This window comes from Zonotrichia leucophrys, chromosome 17 (assembly GCF_028769735.1).
Source record: "Zonotrichia leucophrys gambelii isolate GWCS_2022_RI chromosome 17, RI_Zleu_2.0, whole genome shotgun sequence".
NCBI classification, from domain to species: Eukaryota; Metazoa; Chordata; class Aves; order Passeriformes; family Passerellidae; genus Zonotrichia; species Zonotrichia leucophrys.
In genome coordinates, this window is record NC_088186.1 from 6,928,228 (window position 1) to 6,947,734 (window position 19,507).

At 46.7% G+C, this 19,507-nt stretch overlaps 1 protein-coding gene across 1 annotated transcript in view; it reads left to right on the forward strand.

The window, feature by feature from the left end:
- The window catches only part of BRINP1 (BMP/retinoic acid inducible neural specific 1), a 92,684-nt gene that overhangs the window by 21,460 nt on the left and 51,717 nt on the right, over positions 1 to 19,507 (forward strand). The window contains exon 2 of the mRNA XM_064727492.1: positions 8,810 to 9,077. Within this exon, the coding sequence (XP_064583562.1) occupies positions 8,860 to 9,077 (218 nt within the window). The 5' untranslated portion in view covers positions 8,810 to 8,859. The remainder of the gene's footprint in view (positions 1 to 8,809; positions 9,078 to 19,507) is intronic.

Below are 19,507 nucleotides of genomic sequence, written 5' to 3' on the forward strand. Positions count from 1 at the left end.
ATGAAGGTGCGTGGGAAGGGTACTGCAAGGAGACGTAAGAGATTTGGGTTGAATTCCTCAAGCAGTTATAAAATGATCTGGGACAAGCCATTAATCTATCCCGTGTCTCAATTCCCATCCTGCTGAATGGAAAAAAGCAGTGTTTCCCCATCTCCTAAAGCTGCTACAAGGATAAAAATCTATTAATGCTTGTAAGATAACTGGACTTTGATATGAGGTATATAAATACTGAGGAAGACAGAAGATAGAGCTACATTTTTTGTGTAACTTCAAAAGAAATTATGGGGAAGTAGACTAACTAGGACAATACTTTAATAATAGTAGGAATAATTTCAAGTTCAGGGCAGTGCTTAATAGAAATCACTGCTCAACACCCCGCCATATTTTTTTTTTTTTAATAAGCAGCTCAGAAAAGTGCAATTTATCATTATTATTATTATCATCTATATTCATTCTGTCTCTGCCACTTCACAAATGAGAGGAGTTCCTCACAAACATCTACAAAAGCGAGCTCATTATCCAGTCTCCCTATTTTTAACTCTCATTTGTGACAATAGCTATCAAACTCTTGCCAACAGTTGGGCTGCTGGTGTGCTGACACCGCTGCTCCGCAGCCCGCTGAGCGGGATTAGCTCACTGTTCCCTTGCCTTCCCCCATCTGTCCCCGGCCATCTGCTGTCCTTGCTCTCCTAAATGGATTCTGAGCTTTTTGGGGCGTGCACCGCCGTGCTGGTTGCTGTCTGTGCAGCACCCACTGTTCCAGACTTGGATTCAGCAGGATTGGCTTCAGAATCGCAGAGTTTTGAATGGCGAGGACCCATCAGGATCACCCAGTCCAGCTCCTGCCCAGACCCCCCTACAACTCCACCCTGGGCATTCCTGACAGTGCTGTCCAAAGGCTCCTGGAGCTCTGGCAGCCTCAAGACCATCCCCATTCCCTGGGGAGCCTTTCCCTGAGCTCCAGCCTGAGCTGCCCTGGCCCAGATCCAGCTGCTCCCTCCAATCCCATCACTGGGCAAAGAGGGAAGAGATCCATGCCTCCCATTCCACCTCCCCTTGTGAGGAACCTGAATGCCACAACTTCTCCTGAGTCCCCTCTTCTCCAGCGTGGACAAACCTCAGCAGCTTCTCCTATGGCTTCTCCTCTAGACCCTTCACCATCTTCACAACCCTGTGACACTTCACCATAAACCTGTCCCATGTACCGGTGAGCAGGAGAAGAAGTTCATTTTAATTCTTTTCCCAACCTAAGGAGCACTGTGAGAAGGATCTCTGTGACAGTGTTCACAGGGGTCTTAGGATGAGGGAAGAGACGAGGATCTGACTCCATGTTTCAGAAGGCTTATGAATTTATTAATAGATTTATTATTTTATTATATATATTACATTAAAAACATACTAAAAGAATAGAAGAAAGGATTTTATCAGAAGGTTAGCTAAGAATAGAATAGCAAAGAATGATAACAAAGGCTTGTGGCTCAGACTGTCTGAGCCAGCTGGGCTGTGATTGGCCATTAATTACAAACAAACCAACATGGGCCAATCACAGATGCACCTGTTGCATTCCGCAGCAGCAGATAACCATTGTTCACATTTTGTTCCTGAGGCCTCTCAGCTTCTCAGGAGGAAAAAATCCTAAAGAAAGGATTTTTCATAAAACATGTCTGTGACAGATCTCCTTTCCACACAGAGCCCTGACCCAAGTCCCTGTGGAGCCTGGAATTCAGAGCAGTGACTGTGGCACCTTGGCCAGCAGATTTATGGTCAGGATTTTTGGGGTTTGACTCCCTCTGTCCAGCACCACCTAATTTTGTGACTTGGTGGAGTCACCTGCTACTCTTGCTTGGTTTGAAGCCGCCTCTCATCCTCCTCATCATCACACCAGGAGTTTATAATTAGCTGAAATGTGGGGACAAACAAGCTAAGAGCAGGTACAGCACTGTTACATTGCAATTCTTGCTTCCTTACAGGCAAGGAGTAATTGGAGTTTCTGCACAGAACCTGCTCCCTTTAGGCTGCTGGCAGAACTGCATTAATAAAAGAGGGTTTGTGGGGTGGTTTTGGTTCACAGAATATTCTGACAAGTTGTGAGCAAAGTGTTGATAAACTGAAAAGAAGAAAAATCTTTTCTCCTACAAGTCATTTGGGGTAAAAAGTGATATTTTTATCACTGTTCCATCTGAAGGGCGTGGAAAGACAAATCAAAAGGAGAAAAAGCTCCAGTAGTTTCAAATTGAGATTTGGAAAGCCCTTTGGAGCTCTCACAACCCAAACACTGACATCTCCCAATCATTATTTTTTTCAGCATGAGCAATTTGGTGAAAGTGAAGTGAATTTGTGGACTCTGTTGGAATTTTTGGAGAGGTATTTCTCATCTTCTCTCCTTGCCTTTCCTCACCCAAAAATATTTCGGCTGATGAATATCCCGCAGGTCTAACCACTCATGCATATTTAAAACTGGAGTGGTGAAAGAATAATGCAAATTTAGACACTGATCAGAGCAGAATTACTGAGATTTGGGGATGGATTAGCCAATCAGTGCCTGAAATAGTGAAATCCCACTTCCCTGAAAAAACAGCTTTACAACCATTTGGGATTTTACGGTGTTGTATGCCACAGTCACCCAGAGAGCCACTGCTGAGTTGCAGCTCCAGCCCTGACTCAGGCAGGTATCAGTGTCTGCAGACTGAGCTATAAAGACATCTAGGTCACAAGTGCCCAAATTCTGTTTTTCCAGAGCTCAGGTTTATCCTCAGCAGTTCATATGACTTAAACTCTGACAGATTGGCTTCCCTTTCCATCCCCATTGCCTGGATTCCTCTGGCCCTGACAGAGGAAAGGTGTCCCCAGCTTGCTTGGGTTGCTGGGCAGGGTTTCCAAAGAACAAGATGTTATCTTTCCAATATTTTCATGGGCCACCTCTCATTTAGGGGACAGGACAGAAATGTTACTGCTCCACAAGTTAAATCCTAAAGGGGTGGGGCAGCAATTATCTGTCCATGAGTCTGAGTGCACAAACTCAAAGCAGGCATGGCTGAATAGAAGCTAGAGTAGCACATGCTGTACTTAAAATTAAGGGTACACTTAATCTGTTCTCTGAAATGAGGTCAGACATTCGTCACTTTCCAGGGTTGAGCTCTAAACTAACATAAGCTGTTTCATCTCTCCCCTGACACTTCAGTCTCTTACTAATTTATCAGCATCCTAAAGCCGTGTGTGAAGTTGCTGAAGAGCAGAACTGTTTCAGATACAAATAGCAATTGTTAGCCTCTTCCCTCTGGTAAATGGCAGCAGGCAGAAACCTCTCTCAACCTGCCAACAACCAAATGTGGGACACGAGGAAGAATTATTGGTGCATGAAGCTTAAAGAGATAGGGGACTTATTCCTGTACTGCAAATAATGTGTTCAGTAATTTCTCTTTCCTGAGTCTGCATTTCTGATGGAAATAGTTCACAACAACGAGCATGGGAAAACAGAAGGGATGTGTGTGAGATCAATTTGGATCTAATAGAAGAGATAAATGAAAGGTACAGGGGTTAGGGGAAAGGTAGAAAATCCCAGGAGGCAGAGGAGTGTTCACAGCAAGCAATGGAGAGTCAGAGCACCTGCATCCTGTCTGCCTGTTTATAGCAGGGATCTGGTGCTGCACAGCCTCCCTTGGATGAAACAGACCTTGCAGTATAATTTTGTGCAAAATCTATCACTCTGAGCTCTCCCACTGTATAAAAATTACCTTTTAAGTGGCTAAGTAGACATCCAGCTCTATTCTTTTCTTCTTATTTCAAGAAACAATGGGAGTAACAGCACTTGCCTGCCTTACTAGAGTGCTGAGAGCTTTAATTAATGTCTCTAATTCAATTTGAACTCCTTGGATAAAAGGCACTGCCTTGTGACAGCGAAGGTATTGCTGAAAATAGAATATAATTAACACACAGATATCAATCACAAAGAAATTAAGTGTACATTCAAATACAACTTGCACTTTACAGAAAATACTTGCCTATATTTCCTCCAAGAATCCTGTAGACTCATAAGATAAAGAACATTTAATGTTCCAGGCTGAATTGGTATTAAGAAAAGGGCATCTTAAGCCACCTAACAAACTCCAAGGGGCTTTAGGAGGGATCTCCATGTGCACTGGGGGATGAGCTTCCATGCTGGATGGAGCTGGAAAATGACTGTACCATGACTCAGAGTCAGCACATCCAACATTTCCTTCTCCCACTGCCTGTTTGCTGTGAACTGGAGCCGCGTCCTGGCTCACCCACGGATCATGTTTATTAACAGATGTGATGATTGCATGATGGTGTTTGTTGACACGAGCCACAAGGACCCAGCTCCCTCCCTGCTGTGCTGTGCTTCTCTCTTTTTCTCGTGGGGATGGGCTGCAGAGCAGGGTGTTGTTGACTGCTGCCCTTTGCTGAAATGGTTGGCATTCACTGTAGGGCAGAAACACCTTGGGAAAGACACAAAGCAAACAGCAGGTTTGTGTTTTGGGAGGTGCTACAGCCCAATTCTGGCCTCCTCAACAAGTTCTTGGTCTAAACAGTCACACAAACCCCATTGTGACTCCATGCTGACAATTGGAAAGTGAGGCCAAACTCCACATGTAAGGGCACTGCTCAAGGTCATAGGGGGAGTTTGGGGCAGAGTTGAGCAAAACACTGGATTCTTGGCTCAAAACCCAGTGTCTGGCTCCCCCAAGCCCACCCTTTAGTCCACAGGTTGTTTCTGTGCCTGATGTAGCTGTTAGTTAGCCTGGGGTCTCCCACCCTGCTTCTTCCCTGGCTCCTTTTGCCAAACCCACAGAACATATTTCACATCAGTGGAGCCCCATAAAGACACCTGAAAAATTAATTTCGGATTCAAGCTTGTTAGGAGGTGGATTGAGTGCACCTCACAATATTTTCTCAGACACAAGATAGTCCCACTTTAGTAAGCTTTATAGCTTCCATGGGGACCAGCCCTGTGGAATGGATTAATCTTTAATGTGAAACAACATCTCTACAGCAGCTACAGGGGGGAAAAAGATACTACTGAAAAATTAAAGTCGATGGTGTGATAGTAGTCTGGGCCCAGTTGTGCTCCCCCATCCTCCATTGCCTCGGGCACCACTCCCTGCCCTCAGGACTGATGCAGGCAGCTTCCAGGCTGGAGATGTGATCATTTCTCCAGTGGTCTCAAGGCATGTTCTGCCCATATCTTACCTCCTGGATAAGAGCATCACAGCCCAAATCATCCTGACTCCAGCTGTGCCCCAAAGGAGAGGAAGAAAGGATGAAGAGTGGTGTGTGGGGAATTAGGGACCATCTCCTCTCTTTCACAAGCTGATATTTCCCCAGTGTTCACATTCACATGTAGGAGGACACACAGGGATTTCTCTGAGGCCCATTTTTGTTTGGTTCTTCTCATTTTTCAGTTCTCACTTGTACTGTGCTGGAAACTGGAGGGAGGCTGTCTCCCATTTGGGTACATAGGAGCTCCCTTCCTCTCTCTGCAACAGAAATCCAATAGACAGTGAAATATTTAAGGGAAAACTGATCCAGGCTGGCAGATGAGGGAAATAGCTTTCAGTGAGTTTAATGAGCAGACAACCAAGGAAGCTGGGACAGCATGTACAGAGCAGCTGATTGTTGTCTGCACACCCAGCTCATGGCAAACACGCTGAGTTTGAGCTGATGGGACAAGAACAGCCAGACAGGGAATGAGCCTGGGTGGAGAAGCAGTAGAAATCCACTTCTGAACTGGAATTTGGAGGTGCTGAAGGTGGGGATGTAGTTGGGAGCATTCCCGAGAAATCACCTTGGGCTCAGGAGTGAGTGGAAGCAGGGATGTTCTGTGTTCTGTTGCCCTCAGGGTAAGGCTAGAAACTCCCCTGGTTTGTAGGGAAAAGTAGAACCATTCTGTGTGTGATGTGAGGGATTAAGCACTGAGAACCTCCCTGTTCAGGGGTGAAATAGGAGTCAGTGGTGAAGGCTGATATTAAAAACATCTCCAGAACTGCAGGTACCACCAGGTTCAGTAACAGTAATATTCCATCTGCAATTAGAAAGGACCAACAGAAAAATCAAACATTGGCTGACTTTCTCATACTTTTACCCCCACCATTTCTTCCTTGATGCAACAGCTGAGTGTCATCTTTATGACTTACACATCTCAGTTCTGTGCTGCAGCTCCTCGAGCACATGTCGTGCCCACGTGCAGGCTCCCACTCCCTGGCACACACACAGAGGGCTCCTGAGCTGCCCAGCACACCCAGGGCTTCAGCCCACCTGCACAGCAGCTCACACACTCATTGCCACGGGATGCAGCCCTGCCATGCTCCAGGGAAAGCTCCTGGAGCAGAGGGATGGCCAGGCTGGCCACCAACACCTCTGCTCTGTGCTCTGCTGCTCCCAGCAGCCAAGGCTCACACACAGTGCTGGGAGTGCAGCTGGCACCTCTAGCAAACCTCTCCTACACTCTCAGAAAAATCTTTTCTTTATGGGAGTTGCAAACTTTTAGAGGACTCAGGCTCAAACCCACAAAGTTGTCTGGAGATGTGCAAAGAAGCCTGACATGAACTCTCACTGTGGCAAAGCTTTGAGTAGCCTCATTTCTCCTGTTTTAAAAAGTATCTGCAGTCTATCTGCACTGTATTTTACAGAAACAGGTGGGTGTCACCTGTCCTGAGCACAGCTTGTGCTCCCAGATTTGGGAGGCAGCTTTAAGATCACTGCCAGCTCACAGTGCTGGCACTCCCTCCAAAAAACCCAGAAGGCAGGAGCAGGAACCAGCTGTGAACATGGAGAGGACTTCTCCAAGCAGCTCCCAGGGGCGAGGAGCACAGCCCAACAGGCTGAGCTGCTGCTGTGGGAGCAGGAGGGGACCATCCTGGGTGGGAGGTGACTCTCACAGACATCTTCTTATGAAAAATCCCTTCCTTAGGCTTTTTCCTCCTGAGAAGCTCAGAGGCCTCCAGAACAAAATGCAAAAAATTATTATCTGCTGCTGTGGAATGCAACAGGTGCATCTGGGATTGGCCCATGTTGGTTGTTTATCTTTAATGGCCAATCACAGTCAGCGTGACAGAGAGTCGGCACAACCTTTGTTATCATTCTTTTTTTTCTATCCTTAGCTGGCCTTTGGGTGAAATCCTTTCTTCTATTCCTTTAGTATAGTTTTAATGTAATATATATCATAAAATAATAAATCAGCCTTCTGAACATGGAGTCAGATCCTCATCTCTTCCCTCATCCTAAGACCCCTGTGAACACCATCACAGGTGACAGCTAAGCAGGCCCCTCACCTGTCACCTGGGGCACGGTGCCAGCAGTGCCAGGGTGCCAGCAGCCTGGCTGGGAGGAGGATGAGCCAAGGGCTGAGATGCTGGCAGTGGGAGTCAGGAGAGCAGGGCTCTCTTCCAGCTGTACCCATGGCTTGCTGTGTAACCTTTAGCAGGGCACCTTGCCCCCGGATTGCCTTCCCACTCATCATATGTGCTGTCACATGCCTGGGAGAGGAGCTGGCTCACGCAGGGCTGTCCCCAGCTGTGATGGTGTTCACAGGGGTCTGAGTATGAGGGAAGAGAGGAGGATCTGACTCCATGTTTCAGAAGGCTTGATTTATTATTTTATGATTTATATTACATTAAAACTATACTAAAAGAATAGAAGAAAGGATTTCATCCGAAGGCTAGCTAAGAATAGGAAAAAAAAAGAATGATAACAAAGGTTTGTGGCTCGGACAGAGGGTTAGGGTTAGGGTTAGGCTTAGGCTTAGGCTTAGGCTTAGGCTTAGGGTTAGAGCTGGGCTGTGATTGGCCATTAATTATATACATCGAACATGGGTCAATCACAGATGCACCTGTTGCATTCCACAGCAGCAGATAATCAATGTTTACATTTTGTTTCTGAGGCCTCTCAGCTTCTCAGGAGGAAAAATCCTAAGGAAAGGATTTTTCATAAAAGATGTCTGTGACACCCAGCCTTGCTTTGCTGCTCTCCCACCATGGCCATGAGAGTGTGCCCTGCTCCAGGTGCTGGGAAGGATCTCCCAGGCTCAATGTGCATGCTCAGCCTGTCACTCTGCACAGCCTTGATCTTGGGGAGAGCCTCAAGGTCCCTCCATAACTGAAATACCAACAGACCCCATCCCCTGCACCACACACACCTCCCCAGCAGGAAAGCAGGGTGAGGACATTTTTATCTGTCAGACTTTGGCAGGATTTCATAGTTGTGTGTGTCTGTGTGTCCGTGTGTGCCGTCGCCAGACTTGGGTAATTATTTTGTTTTATTTCTTTTTTTGGCAGCACTTGAAAGTAAGAGCTGGGTCTTTATAGATTGCTCAGGTTGCACAGAGTATGGATTAGAGATCATCAGAGAGACATGAAAGCAGGAGACACGTTTCTCTGGCACTGCATTAAAGGGACAATAAAGGGGTAATTGTAGCCTAGGGTGCAGCCACCTCCAGTGCCTGGCCTTCACTCGCCTTTGCAGCACTGTGGAGAACTTCACGAGGGAAATGATGGAGGAGCTGGGGTGAGGATGTCTCAGGTCAGGACCTGGTTATTTCAAAGGTGGTATATGCTCAGGAGGTTAAAGGCACCACTTAAATACATGAATAAAACACTGCCAAATACTCTAAGGTGTAACACAGGGAAACTGAAGTCTTTTAGTACTTGGTTTTTCACGTCTGTTTTCACCCTGAGAGAAGGTTGTCAAAGGATCAGAGCATTTTTAATCTCTCTCTTTCTCTCCCTCCTCTCCCTCCTCCCCTCCATTTCTCTTTCTCTCTTTCCTTCCTCCTATCCCCTCTCTCTTCCAACAGGACTCCACAGAATGGAGCAAGAATGAGAGGAAAAAGGCAGACAGAAAAGCATGAACTGGAGGCTTGTTGAGTTCCTCTACCTCCTGTTTATATGGGACCATATACTCATACAGCCCTCCCACCAGGACCCAGCTGCTACCAACCAACATGTCTCCAAGGAGTTTGATTGGCTTATTTCAGACAGGGGGCCTTTCCACCACTCACGGAGCTACTTATCCTTTGTGGAAAGACATCGTCAAGGATTTACAACCAGATATAAAATATACAGGTATGTCGGCTTCTGTGGGATTCACATGCTCTGAACCTGAGAGAAGCTGAGAAAAGAATGATCAAAACGATTCTTGTGTCATTGGCTGCTCCTGTGTTGTGCCAAAGCAGAATGCAATGTGGAGATTGTTTACCCAAGGTGATGGTGTTTTGTTTCCTTGGCCTGTCAGGGCCAAATAAGTGTGCAGGCTGTGGGTCAGCAGACAGTCATGAGATTCTGGGCAGTTGAGTTGAGTTGGGTGCTTGTGCAGATTCAGTTTCGATGTAGTGTAATATAGTATAGAATAATATAGTATAATAAGGTAATTACAGAATTGCAGAATCACAGAATAATGAGGTTGGAGAGACCTATAAGGTCATCGAGTTGAACCTGTGCCCTAACACCCAGTTAGACTATAGCACCAAGTGCCATGTCCAGTCTTTTTTTAAACACATCCAGAGATGGTGATTCTACCACCTCCCTGGGAAGAGCATTCCAGTACTTTATTATCCTTTTGGTGAAAAATTTTTTCCTAATATCCAATCTATCCCTTCCCTGATGTAGCTGGAGGATGTGTCCTCTGCTTCTGTCAGAGACCGACCTCCACCTGTCTGCAACCTCCCTTCAGGAAGGTGTAGAGAGCATTAAGGTCACCTCTGAGCCTCCTCTTCTCCAGGCTAAACAGCCCCAGCTCCTTCAAAGGTTCCTCATAGGGTTTGTGTTTCAATTTATGAGCCTTCTGATATCCACAGAATCCTCCCTGTCATTTCTCCCTGCCATGGGGGTCACCTTGTGTTTCCAATCTGCTTCCTGCGCCTTGGATGAGTTTTTGGGTGCTGGGAGCTCTGCCAGCTCCCATGGGCTGCAGGCTGGGAGCTGCACCACTGTCCCCATTCCACCTGGCAATGCTGCTTTGGTTCCCCCGGCCCCCAGCTGGCAATGCAAATTGCTTCAAAGGCTGGGGTGGAGCGCTCTGATAGTGAGATGAAGGCGCTGCAGTGTCATGGCAATGTGCACAGCACAGAGTGAGATGAAAAGGAGCTGAGGGGGTGGGTGTTCTTCATTCCTGGTGACAGACAGTTCACAGGCAGGTTCCCAAGCAGCTTTTTCAAATCAATGGAGCTCTGGACAGCCCAAGCCTCTGTACCAAACTCGTACATGTGAACTGCCAGTAGCTGCAGGTTCACATAAAGATGTCACCATGCACGTCAGCGTGACAGTTCTCACACTGCTGTGTAGGAGCCTTGGCTGTGTGCTGCCTACCACGGATCTTTGAGGATTTATCTCCATGTGTAAGTTGGACTTGGCCCAAGAACTGTGATCTTGATTTAAGAAACTGCAGAGTTAAAAAAACCTACAGAGAACAGGCAGAATTTGGATTTTATTTTGCCTTCTAGGTTTTTAAGCCTTAGCTGTCACTTGGTTCAAACTCTTCTTGCCAGCTGTGCTATCTAGAACCACCCTTTCCCCTCCTCATTTTAATCTGAAAAGCTGGGGTGCTCACATGAACGCCCTTTTGAAGCAGCAAGCACTTTGGAGTGAAGGGGAATAAGCCAGCAAGTGTCAGGAGATTTGTGCTGAAACCCAAAGAGACTGAAAAACTCTCCCAGACACGTGTGCATTTACATAATTATATGGTCCTGTTGTGCTTCAGAAAGACACAGCCATGCAGAGTGGTGGGCAGGGAAATGCTGGTGAGCAGCCTGTGGCACTGTGCACATGGACATGGACATGGGGAGGGGGAATTACAGGGAATTACAGGGAATCACCTGTGTGCAGGGAGTGTTGTCCCATGGGCACGGAGCCAGAGGCAGAGTGACAGAGATTTGTGAGGCATCAGCTCTGTGTGGGGAAGAAAAATGATTTTTTCTTGTTCTGCAGCTCCAGGGAGTGTAGAACCCCCTCTCCTTACAGCAGCAAGGGCAGGTTAAAAATGTTGTCCTGGCTTGTCCTCTCCAAAACAGCTCAGGGGGAAGACAGCCCCAAAACCTAAAAGCTGCTCTGCCTTGCTTCCGCTGGTGCCTGTGCACAGAGCAACAGAGAAAATGCCTTTTCCCAAAAGCCTTTTTGCCTGGCTGTGCTCTGCCCAGCTCCCCTCCTGCCCTGCCTGCCAACACACACAGTGACCCAGCCCGCAGATCCCTGCCCTGCTCCTCGCCTCTGGCACTGGCTGTGCCCTTTGCTAAAGAGCTGTGCAGCCCAGGATGCCAGCACAGAGTCTGCAGGGGCTGGGGGCACAGAGGCACACGATGGATGTGTTCAGACATAGCTACGAACTGTCACTGTGGGTCAGGCCACAGATCCATCAAGCCTGGGATCCTGTCTCTGAGCATCACGGAGAAACGGGTCTGCAAGGACCTTGAGAGGTCATTTAATCTGAGCCTTTCCCCCAGGGCAGGCTCAGGCATACCTGTGTCACATCTGACAGAGGTTTGTGGGGAACCTGGGAGGTTTCCTGTGATGGAGGATTCACACCCTGAGCAGGCAGCCTCTGCCATGGCTGTGCCTCTTCCACTTTTATAAAGGAGCCAAGATTTTGTTTGCATGTGAACCCTGTGGTTTGTTGTTTTATCTGTCAGGAGGAAAGGAACAAATTCTCTTTTGGTTTGTAGGAAACTAATATGAATTTGAAGTCTTAGTTCAGTTCAGGATGAACTTTATGTATGGGGAATGGAAAGCGATCTGATTTTTCTGTTTGTGCTAAGTGTTGTTAAACCATTTATTAAATACATGTGGAGAAGTGGAGAACACAACACCCTCCTGCCAGCATGGGAGAAAAAGGACATCAGCATTCTGTGTGCATGGCAGGTGTCTGAGAGGGGTCTTGCAGATAATGACCATGCTGGAGAAGTCACCATTCAAAAAAAAAATCATGGAAATAAGCCAAAAATCCAGTAAAAGTAGTTAGGGAGAGGGTTTAGAGAGGACTGCAAGGGTACCCGGGGTATTTCATGGCCAAACACCACACAGTGAGCTGAAGGAGGGAGCTTGGGAATGCCACTCATGTGTGGTGCTTGGAGCTGCTGGGAGCTGAGCATTCCCAAAAAAACCTGGAAATAAGACAAAAATCCAGTGGAAGTAGTTAGGGAGAGAGTTTAGAGAGGACTGCAAGGGCATCTCATGGCCAAACACCACGCACTGAGCTGAAGGAGGGAGCAGAGTGCTTGGGAATGCCACTCATGTGTGGTGCTTGGAGCTGCTGGGAGCTGAGCACCTTGGAAATCCAACTCTGGGACAAACCTGCTCAGCTGAGGAAGAGGGGAAAGCCTCACGTGCTCCAGCAGAGCAGAAGCAACGATCAGGTGGGAGTCTGGCTGGATGCTGCAGGGCTGTTTGTTTTTAATATCTGGCCCTGTTTGGCAGAACTGGTCACTTAAAAGCTGAGCCCAATGCATTTTTAAAGGGATATCAGGCTCAGCCTGGCTATGGAGAATTAGTGGAGCCACAGCCAATTCTCACAGTTAAGAGCTAGACTGTGCACACACTCTCCCAGAACATTCCGTTTTACTGAAACCCACAGGGGTAAAATCTCATTTTGTGGCCTCCTTAAATTGACTCCGAGAATCTGTAAAGCTGTTGGGATTTTGTCAACTGTTTAATTCCAGCACAGAAGCCTCTTTCCTACCAAAAGATGGCTCTCAATTGCTCTTTGCACTGGGCTAGCCCAAGGGAGGCACGCATCCTGCATTAAGGATATCAATCCTTTCCTTAGGAAAGCAGCTGATATGGAGCATGGGAATTTTCTGTGCAATCTTCTCCTTCAATGCCCCTTTCCTCCCATACTTTTTTAGGTTGGCTGGTTTTTAGTTTGTTGCTCTGTCAGACAGTTCCTTGTGATTCTGCTGAGGGAGGTTTGGCCTGACCCCTGCTCTTCTCCCAGGCTGATGGCAGCAGATCCCAAACCAGCCACAGTGACCAAAGGTTTGGAGAGAATGTAAAATCAGGCCAGAGGGCTGCACCCAGCCCTAATTGAAGCACTGTTGGTTGTTTAGTGGTGATTTCCCTGGTGTCCTGCTGTGTGGGAACATGGACACATCACATTAGGGCAGTGTCATTTACACTGGAAAACCACCAAGGCAAAGCCACTGGTGGTGCTGAGAGCAGCATAAGGCAAAATGCAGAATTTTCTCATTTTTTCAGGTGATGCTAAGAAGGAAGCAACATAAAATCATGGGGGAGTCTTCCTTCTATCATTACTGAAGTCCAGAGCTTGTCAGCTGCCAGCACAGAGCCTGTTGCAGTGAGCAGGGCTATTTTATATTCTGCATAAGCAGAACTGCTGTAGAACCTCAGAGCTGATGATATCTTTCATAGGAAGCCTGGATGCAGGTCTAGCATCCTAGAGTGAGCAGTCAGTTCACTGTTAAAACCCCTGAAGTCTTGTTACCTCCTTCCATGCATTTCATTTCAGTGGATTTTAGGTCTCTTTCTTGTAAAAACTCAGATCACTGATTTTCCTGGTACCCTCAGTCAAGGCTTACACCTTGCATGTGGCATTAGGAGGAAGGCAGGCAAAGGGGGAGATGTTTTATATTAAATCATGAACAGTAGGAGTGGATACAATTGCATTAGGGAAGCACATTAGTCAGCATTGATTCATACTAATAAGGGTGGTTTAGGGGGGCCTCTGGCAGGAAAATGCTGCTTTGATCATTATCTGTGCACACTGGTGCTAATGCAGATAGGATGGCAGATGCTGAGAGTGGTTTGTGGGTTGTCTGAATATTCATTATCACCATCCTTGTTGTTATTCCTAGTCATGAGAGCCTGGGGTACGAGGTACTGCAGGAAGGCTGGAGAACAGATGAAGCTCAGCTTGGCTTTGGGACTGGGGTCCTGCTCAGACCAGAAAACATCCCTGTTACCACTGAACAGTTAACAGCTTCAGCCCACTGCTTTGAAGTATGTTGTCATGTTGTCCTTTTTTTTCTTTCTGCTTCTCTCAGAAGTTATTTAGCTATAAGGCAAAGCAAAAAAGTGGGCTGAGCACTGGAATGCTCCATGCAAATTGCCAGGCAGAGGCACTGACAGGAATTTCCCTGATGATGCTGTTCAGCTGAAGCAAGTTCTAGAAAAAACAAAAAACAAAACAACCAAAAAGCAAACAAACAAACCAAACCCAAAACAACAACAAAAACCCAAACATACAAAAAACCCAAACAAAAGCAACAAAAAATTCTTTCCTTAAAAGAAAAATAAAAGAAAAATAGAAGGCTTTTTTCAGTGTCAGAGGGGGGAGGCAAACAGGGGCAAGGTGAGATGGGCTCATCCAGCTGAGCAGAGGTTGCCACTGCCAATTCTAGGGAAAAGAGGGACAGGACACAGAGCTTTGGAAAGGGGAGCCCACAGATGGAGTGGCAGAGAGGTGACACAGGCAGGACCTGGATTTTTGCCCCAGGTTTGTGCTGTAGCTGTGGGTGAGCTCATTTCTGCGTGCCCCAATTCCCTCCCCACTCCCTGAGAAGGGGAGATGAGGAGATGACAGCACTTGCCTGCTCTGCATTGCTGGGCAGACTTAATTAAAAGCTGCAAGATGTTTGGACATAAGGGACAGCAGCAATATAAAATGGATGATCACACAGGGCTGCAAGTGGAACGTGCATGTGCGAGAAGGAAAGCGCGTTTTCCATGCGTGGGAGTTTAATTCCATTTTCTGAAATGACAGTGGGGACAGGGAAGTCTGGCTGTCTGTGCAAGGGAGCAGGGAAACCCTGGGGTATAAAAAGGAGATCTGCTCACCTTGTAGCTTCTCCTGCAGTGGGACCAGTTAGAGGTTGCCTAATTTCGTGAAACCTGCAAATACAGAATCCTTCTGAGATCTCTGTCAGGTCTGCTTAAATCAAAACTTAGTGAGGGAGGTGGCACCAAAGCAGCCAGTCCTGCCCATCCCACCCTCTGCAGAGTGACAGGACAGAGCTGATAACTCACCAACACTTGGTAGAGCAAGGTCCCAGATAGCTAAAAAGGAAAAGGAGCTTGTGAGACAAGAAAGATTGGGAGAAACTGGCTGCACAAGCTGGGCAGAAATTGGTTTGGATGCTGCCTGGGGGAAAAAAGATGCTTTTTTTTTTTCTCCCAAAATGTTGTTTTCTTAGGAGAAACAGTGCAGGTCTAGGACAAGTCAGTGGAGAGGTGAGAGGTGTCTCCATGTGATAAGAATGTGCTTGGTCTGCCATTGAGAGTTAGATATTTTCTTGTAGGTAGAGGCTCAGTAGGAGCACAAAGACATAGGCTTGGATTATCGCTACTGCTACCTCTAGGATAGTAAGGAGAGAACTAGTAAGGTTAGGAGTGAAACTGCTGGTATTGTGGAGAACAAGGCTGTTGTGGCTGTAGAGATGAGCGTGACTTTCGAGGTGGAAGTGACTTGGTGGCTTTCAAGGCTTGTCAGGACAAAGCCACAGCTGATGTGCTCAAGAGCAGGTCCTGCTTCAAGTGGGAGGCTGGATTAGGGACCCCCATGGTCCCATCTAACCAACATTTGTGTTATTTCCCTCTTTCTCCAGTTCAGAGTGGACACTAAACTGTGTGCTCATAAAGGGATTTGCGCTGGTGAATGCATTCAGCCACACTAGAGATTTTTATTTACTCCTAGAAAACCCACAAATCTGAGCAGCTACGTGCTCCCTAAATGTGTCACTCCCTCAGTGAGGAGAAGAGAAGGATCCTGAAGCCAGCATCTCTGCTGTGCACATAGCACAGGCTACAACAGACTTAGAAATGCATATGCTGTTCTGCTGCTTGAATTTTCCCTTAGAGGGAAAAAAAATTGAAGGAGGAAAAAAGATTGGTCTCACAAAACTGTCTCACAAAACTTTCAAAGTTTTATGGCACCACAAATTAAAAACAATGAGCCAGATTCTCTGTGACATAAATGTGTGAAACTGTTGACTTCAAGGTAAATTCACCAATTTATTGGCTGGAGAATGTGTTCCAGCACACCCAGCACTGCCCAGGGCACACACACAGCCCCAGGGTTTGTATGACTGCCTGCCCTGGCTGGGAGGAAAATGAGCTTTTATAATTTCTGAGCAAAAGCATAACGTGACTCTTTTATCAGGCACAGGGCTTGGCCAAGCTGGTCAGTGACTGTGAGGGTTTTATGGCTGGTTTATATCAGAATCACAGAATTGTTTTGGCTGGAAAAATCTTCCAAGATCGGGTCCAACCTGTGCCTGATGCCCACCTTGTCCCCAGCCCAAAGCTTGAGTGCCACCTCCAGCCCTTCCTGGGACATCTCCAGGGATGGGCACTCCAAACCTCCATGGGCAGACCTTTTCCATAAAAAAAATTCTTCCTGAAGTCCTCCCCTGGCACAGCTTGAAGTAATTTCCTTTTGTCACTTGTCACTCCCATCAGGGAGCTGTAGAGAGCAAGAAAGTCCCCCCTGAGCCTCCTTTTCTCCAGGCTAAAGTTGACTCCAACCTACAGAAGTCTGGCCTTTCCTGACTGGAATTTCCAGGCAGATTTCATGTAAAACTGTGATTTCCAGAGCTGAGGAACTCACCTGGCAGAAAAACCTGTTCGACAGGTGAAAAAAATAATAAGACAATAAAATAAAATAAAATAAAATAAAATAAAATAAAATAAAATAAAATGTCAATTTTTAACTAGATCACTTTCTGGTCTCATTCATTCTGTGGTCAATGCATTGCAGAGGGACAGGGTTGTGCAGATGGAGGCAGCAGGGTGACAATGGGGACAGGTGAGGCTGCTCTTTCCTGCAGCAATGTGCATGAAAGTTTTTTTAAAGTGGTTGTGAGGTTGTTTTGGTTGTGCTAAGTTGTGGCACAGACAGAATTTATAAGAGCTGCTTCCATCATTTTTTCTGGCCCGTCTTCTCTCCATTCCTCATTGGCTGTTTTTGCTGTCCCTTTATTGCATTGAATTTAATCTACTGGTCAGTAGAGCAGTACAAAGAATTGATTTTGTGGTTCACTGGTTGTACAGAACAAAAATCATATTAAAAATGGGTTGATATGAAATGGATGTTTGTTCAACTTTTCAGTAAAATGAAAACATTGAAACATTTCATTTCAGGCTCAGTGAAAGTTTTAAACCTTGCTGTTTATTTTCACTTTATTAATCCAGTGATTTTTTTTCTTTTTTTCAATTTTTAAGGCACTAAATTTCATCTCAAGATATGAAGTCAAGTAGTGCCACTTCAAAAATGTCAAAAGAGGAACATTTTGATTTTGAGTGTATTGTGTTTAGCTGTTTGTTCTTCAGTTTGAATTTGCAAGGAGTTTTTATAACCTTGAGTTAGGGAAGGACTGAAAAACAAAAAAGACTGACTGTCCTTTTCACTCTGTGAGTATGAAATCTTGAAATTCCCTGGGGTCCAGCTTTGATTTTCTCTGGGTTCAGCATATTAGGATAAAGAAAAAACACAATAATAATTTCCCCAGTGTGGCTGGGCTGGAGTGAGAGCCAGGATGAGCAGCAGGAACACGGCTGTGCCTGGGAAGGCTCGTGGTGCTTCCCAAAGCCAGGCTGGGTGCTGGGACCCAGGTGCTGTGACAGTGACAAACTGCACTCACAGATCCTCTCTCCCACAGCCTGGCAGGTTTTCAGTCCTGTTCCACTTGACTGCATGTCTGAAGCATCCAAGGAAGCACCGTGAACGTTCTTCTCAAACAGCATTAAGGTGGTGCTTAGCTCAGGTATGAATTGATGGGCACTGTTAGGCCTTTTAATCTTTGCTTAGGGGTTTTTAGTCATGCTGAAGTTCTGCTGACAAGATTTTCTTATTAGGGTTTTATACTGTGTGTTTAAAAGGGACATCGGCTTTGTTGTTTTCCAGTCACAGGCAAGGGTTTTTTAGGAGAAGACAGCACGGCAATTGAAGGACAGAGGGAGCTGAGATGAAAGGAGGTTCTTTTCTCCATGTGGAATGAGCAGTAGAAATGCATCCAGGCAAAAAACATAGAATCCCCCTAGTTTATATTATGCCTGTAAAGGAGTGATGTACATTGGTTTGCAATCAGTACATGCCGTGTAAATAAATGTGTGTAAACCAAAACCTGAAATCCATTTCCATAGTGCATGTAAACAATGAAGCCTCCCGATGTTGTCTTCGATGTAAATGCTCATCTAAAAATGACATTACTACACGTTTATGCAACTTCACGAAAGCCACAATTTACATTCCTGTCTAGCATCTCTAAAAGCAGTTGGCAAACAGGAACCATTCAGTGATGGGCATGAACCAGACAATTCCATCACACAGCATCTCCTCCAGCCCCAGCCTTCATTCCTCATGCAGTGCAGGGACTGCTGCTGTTACATCCCCTGCATAATGCAGCTCCCTGCATATGTGCAGCTTGCCATGGATTTGCATAAGCAGAATGAAGGCAGGAGCAGGGGCTGGCAGGGAATGGCTGGGGCTGAGCTGTGCAGAGCTTTGTCCTGGGGAGTGTGAGCAGGCACAGAGCTTGGCCCTGGCCAGGCTGGAGGAGCAGCTGCTCTGGCTGCCTTTGGATTCGGATGGTGATGGCTTGGGAACATCCCTGGCAGCTCAGGGCTTGACAGAAGGACACACCTCTCCTTCTCTTTGATATTCTTAAGAACAGAGGGCAAGAGGAAGGAAAGGTGGCACCAGCCTTGATATGCCTGGAAGTGCTGAAATATAGGAGCAGAAAATCTGCCTAGGCTCAGAAGGGCAGCCCTGCATACGAAGGTGGCACAGGGACGGTGTGGAGGCAGAGCAGTTGATGAATTCACATTCTGATGAGGCTCCCATGGTCAGGCACCATTTCACCAGCCTTTGATATCCCTGAAGGTGCTGAAATAGGGGAGCAGAAAATCTGTCCAGGCTCAGGAAGGGCAGCCCTACATCCGAAGGTGGGAGTGCACTCCCAGCCACGGAGGCAGAGCAGTTGATAAGCTCACATTCTGATGAGCAGTTGATAAGTTCACATTCTGATGAGGTTCCCATGGTCAGGCACCATGGCACCAGCCTTTGATATGCCTGGAGATGCTAAAATAGGGGAGCAGAAAATCTGGCCAGGCTCAGAAGAGCAGCCCTGCATCCAAAGGTGGCAGTGCACTCCCAGCCATGGAGGCAGAGTAGTTGATAAGCTCACATTCTGATGAGCAGTTGATAAGCTCACATTCTGATGAGGCTCTTGTGGTCAGGACACACCAGTTCCTCTGGAGAAAAGCACTCCTGTGAGCTGTGTGCCTGGAAAGGCAGATCAGTGCCCTGCCTGCTGATCCAGGAGAGCTCTCAGCTGGATTGGCCGAGTGCTAGAGCAAATCTCCAGAGCTGCATCTTCCAGCAGGAAAATTCCCCTTCTCCATCCATAACAAAACATTTTGATCCTCCTCCCAGTGAATCCCAGGAGCAGCACAGAAATATTTTAGTCACTGAACCTTTCCAAAGAGATCTGCATCCTGCTGGGCTTGGACAAGGATGTCCACATGCCGTCCCTTCAGAGACCTCCTGAATG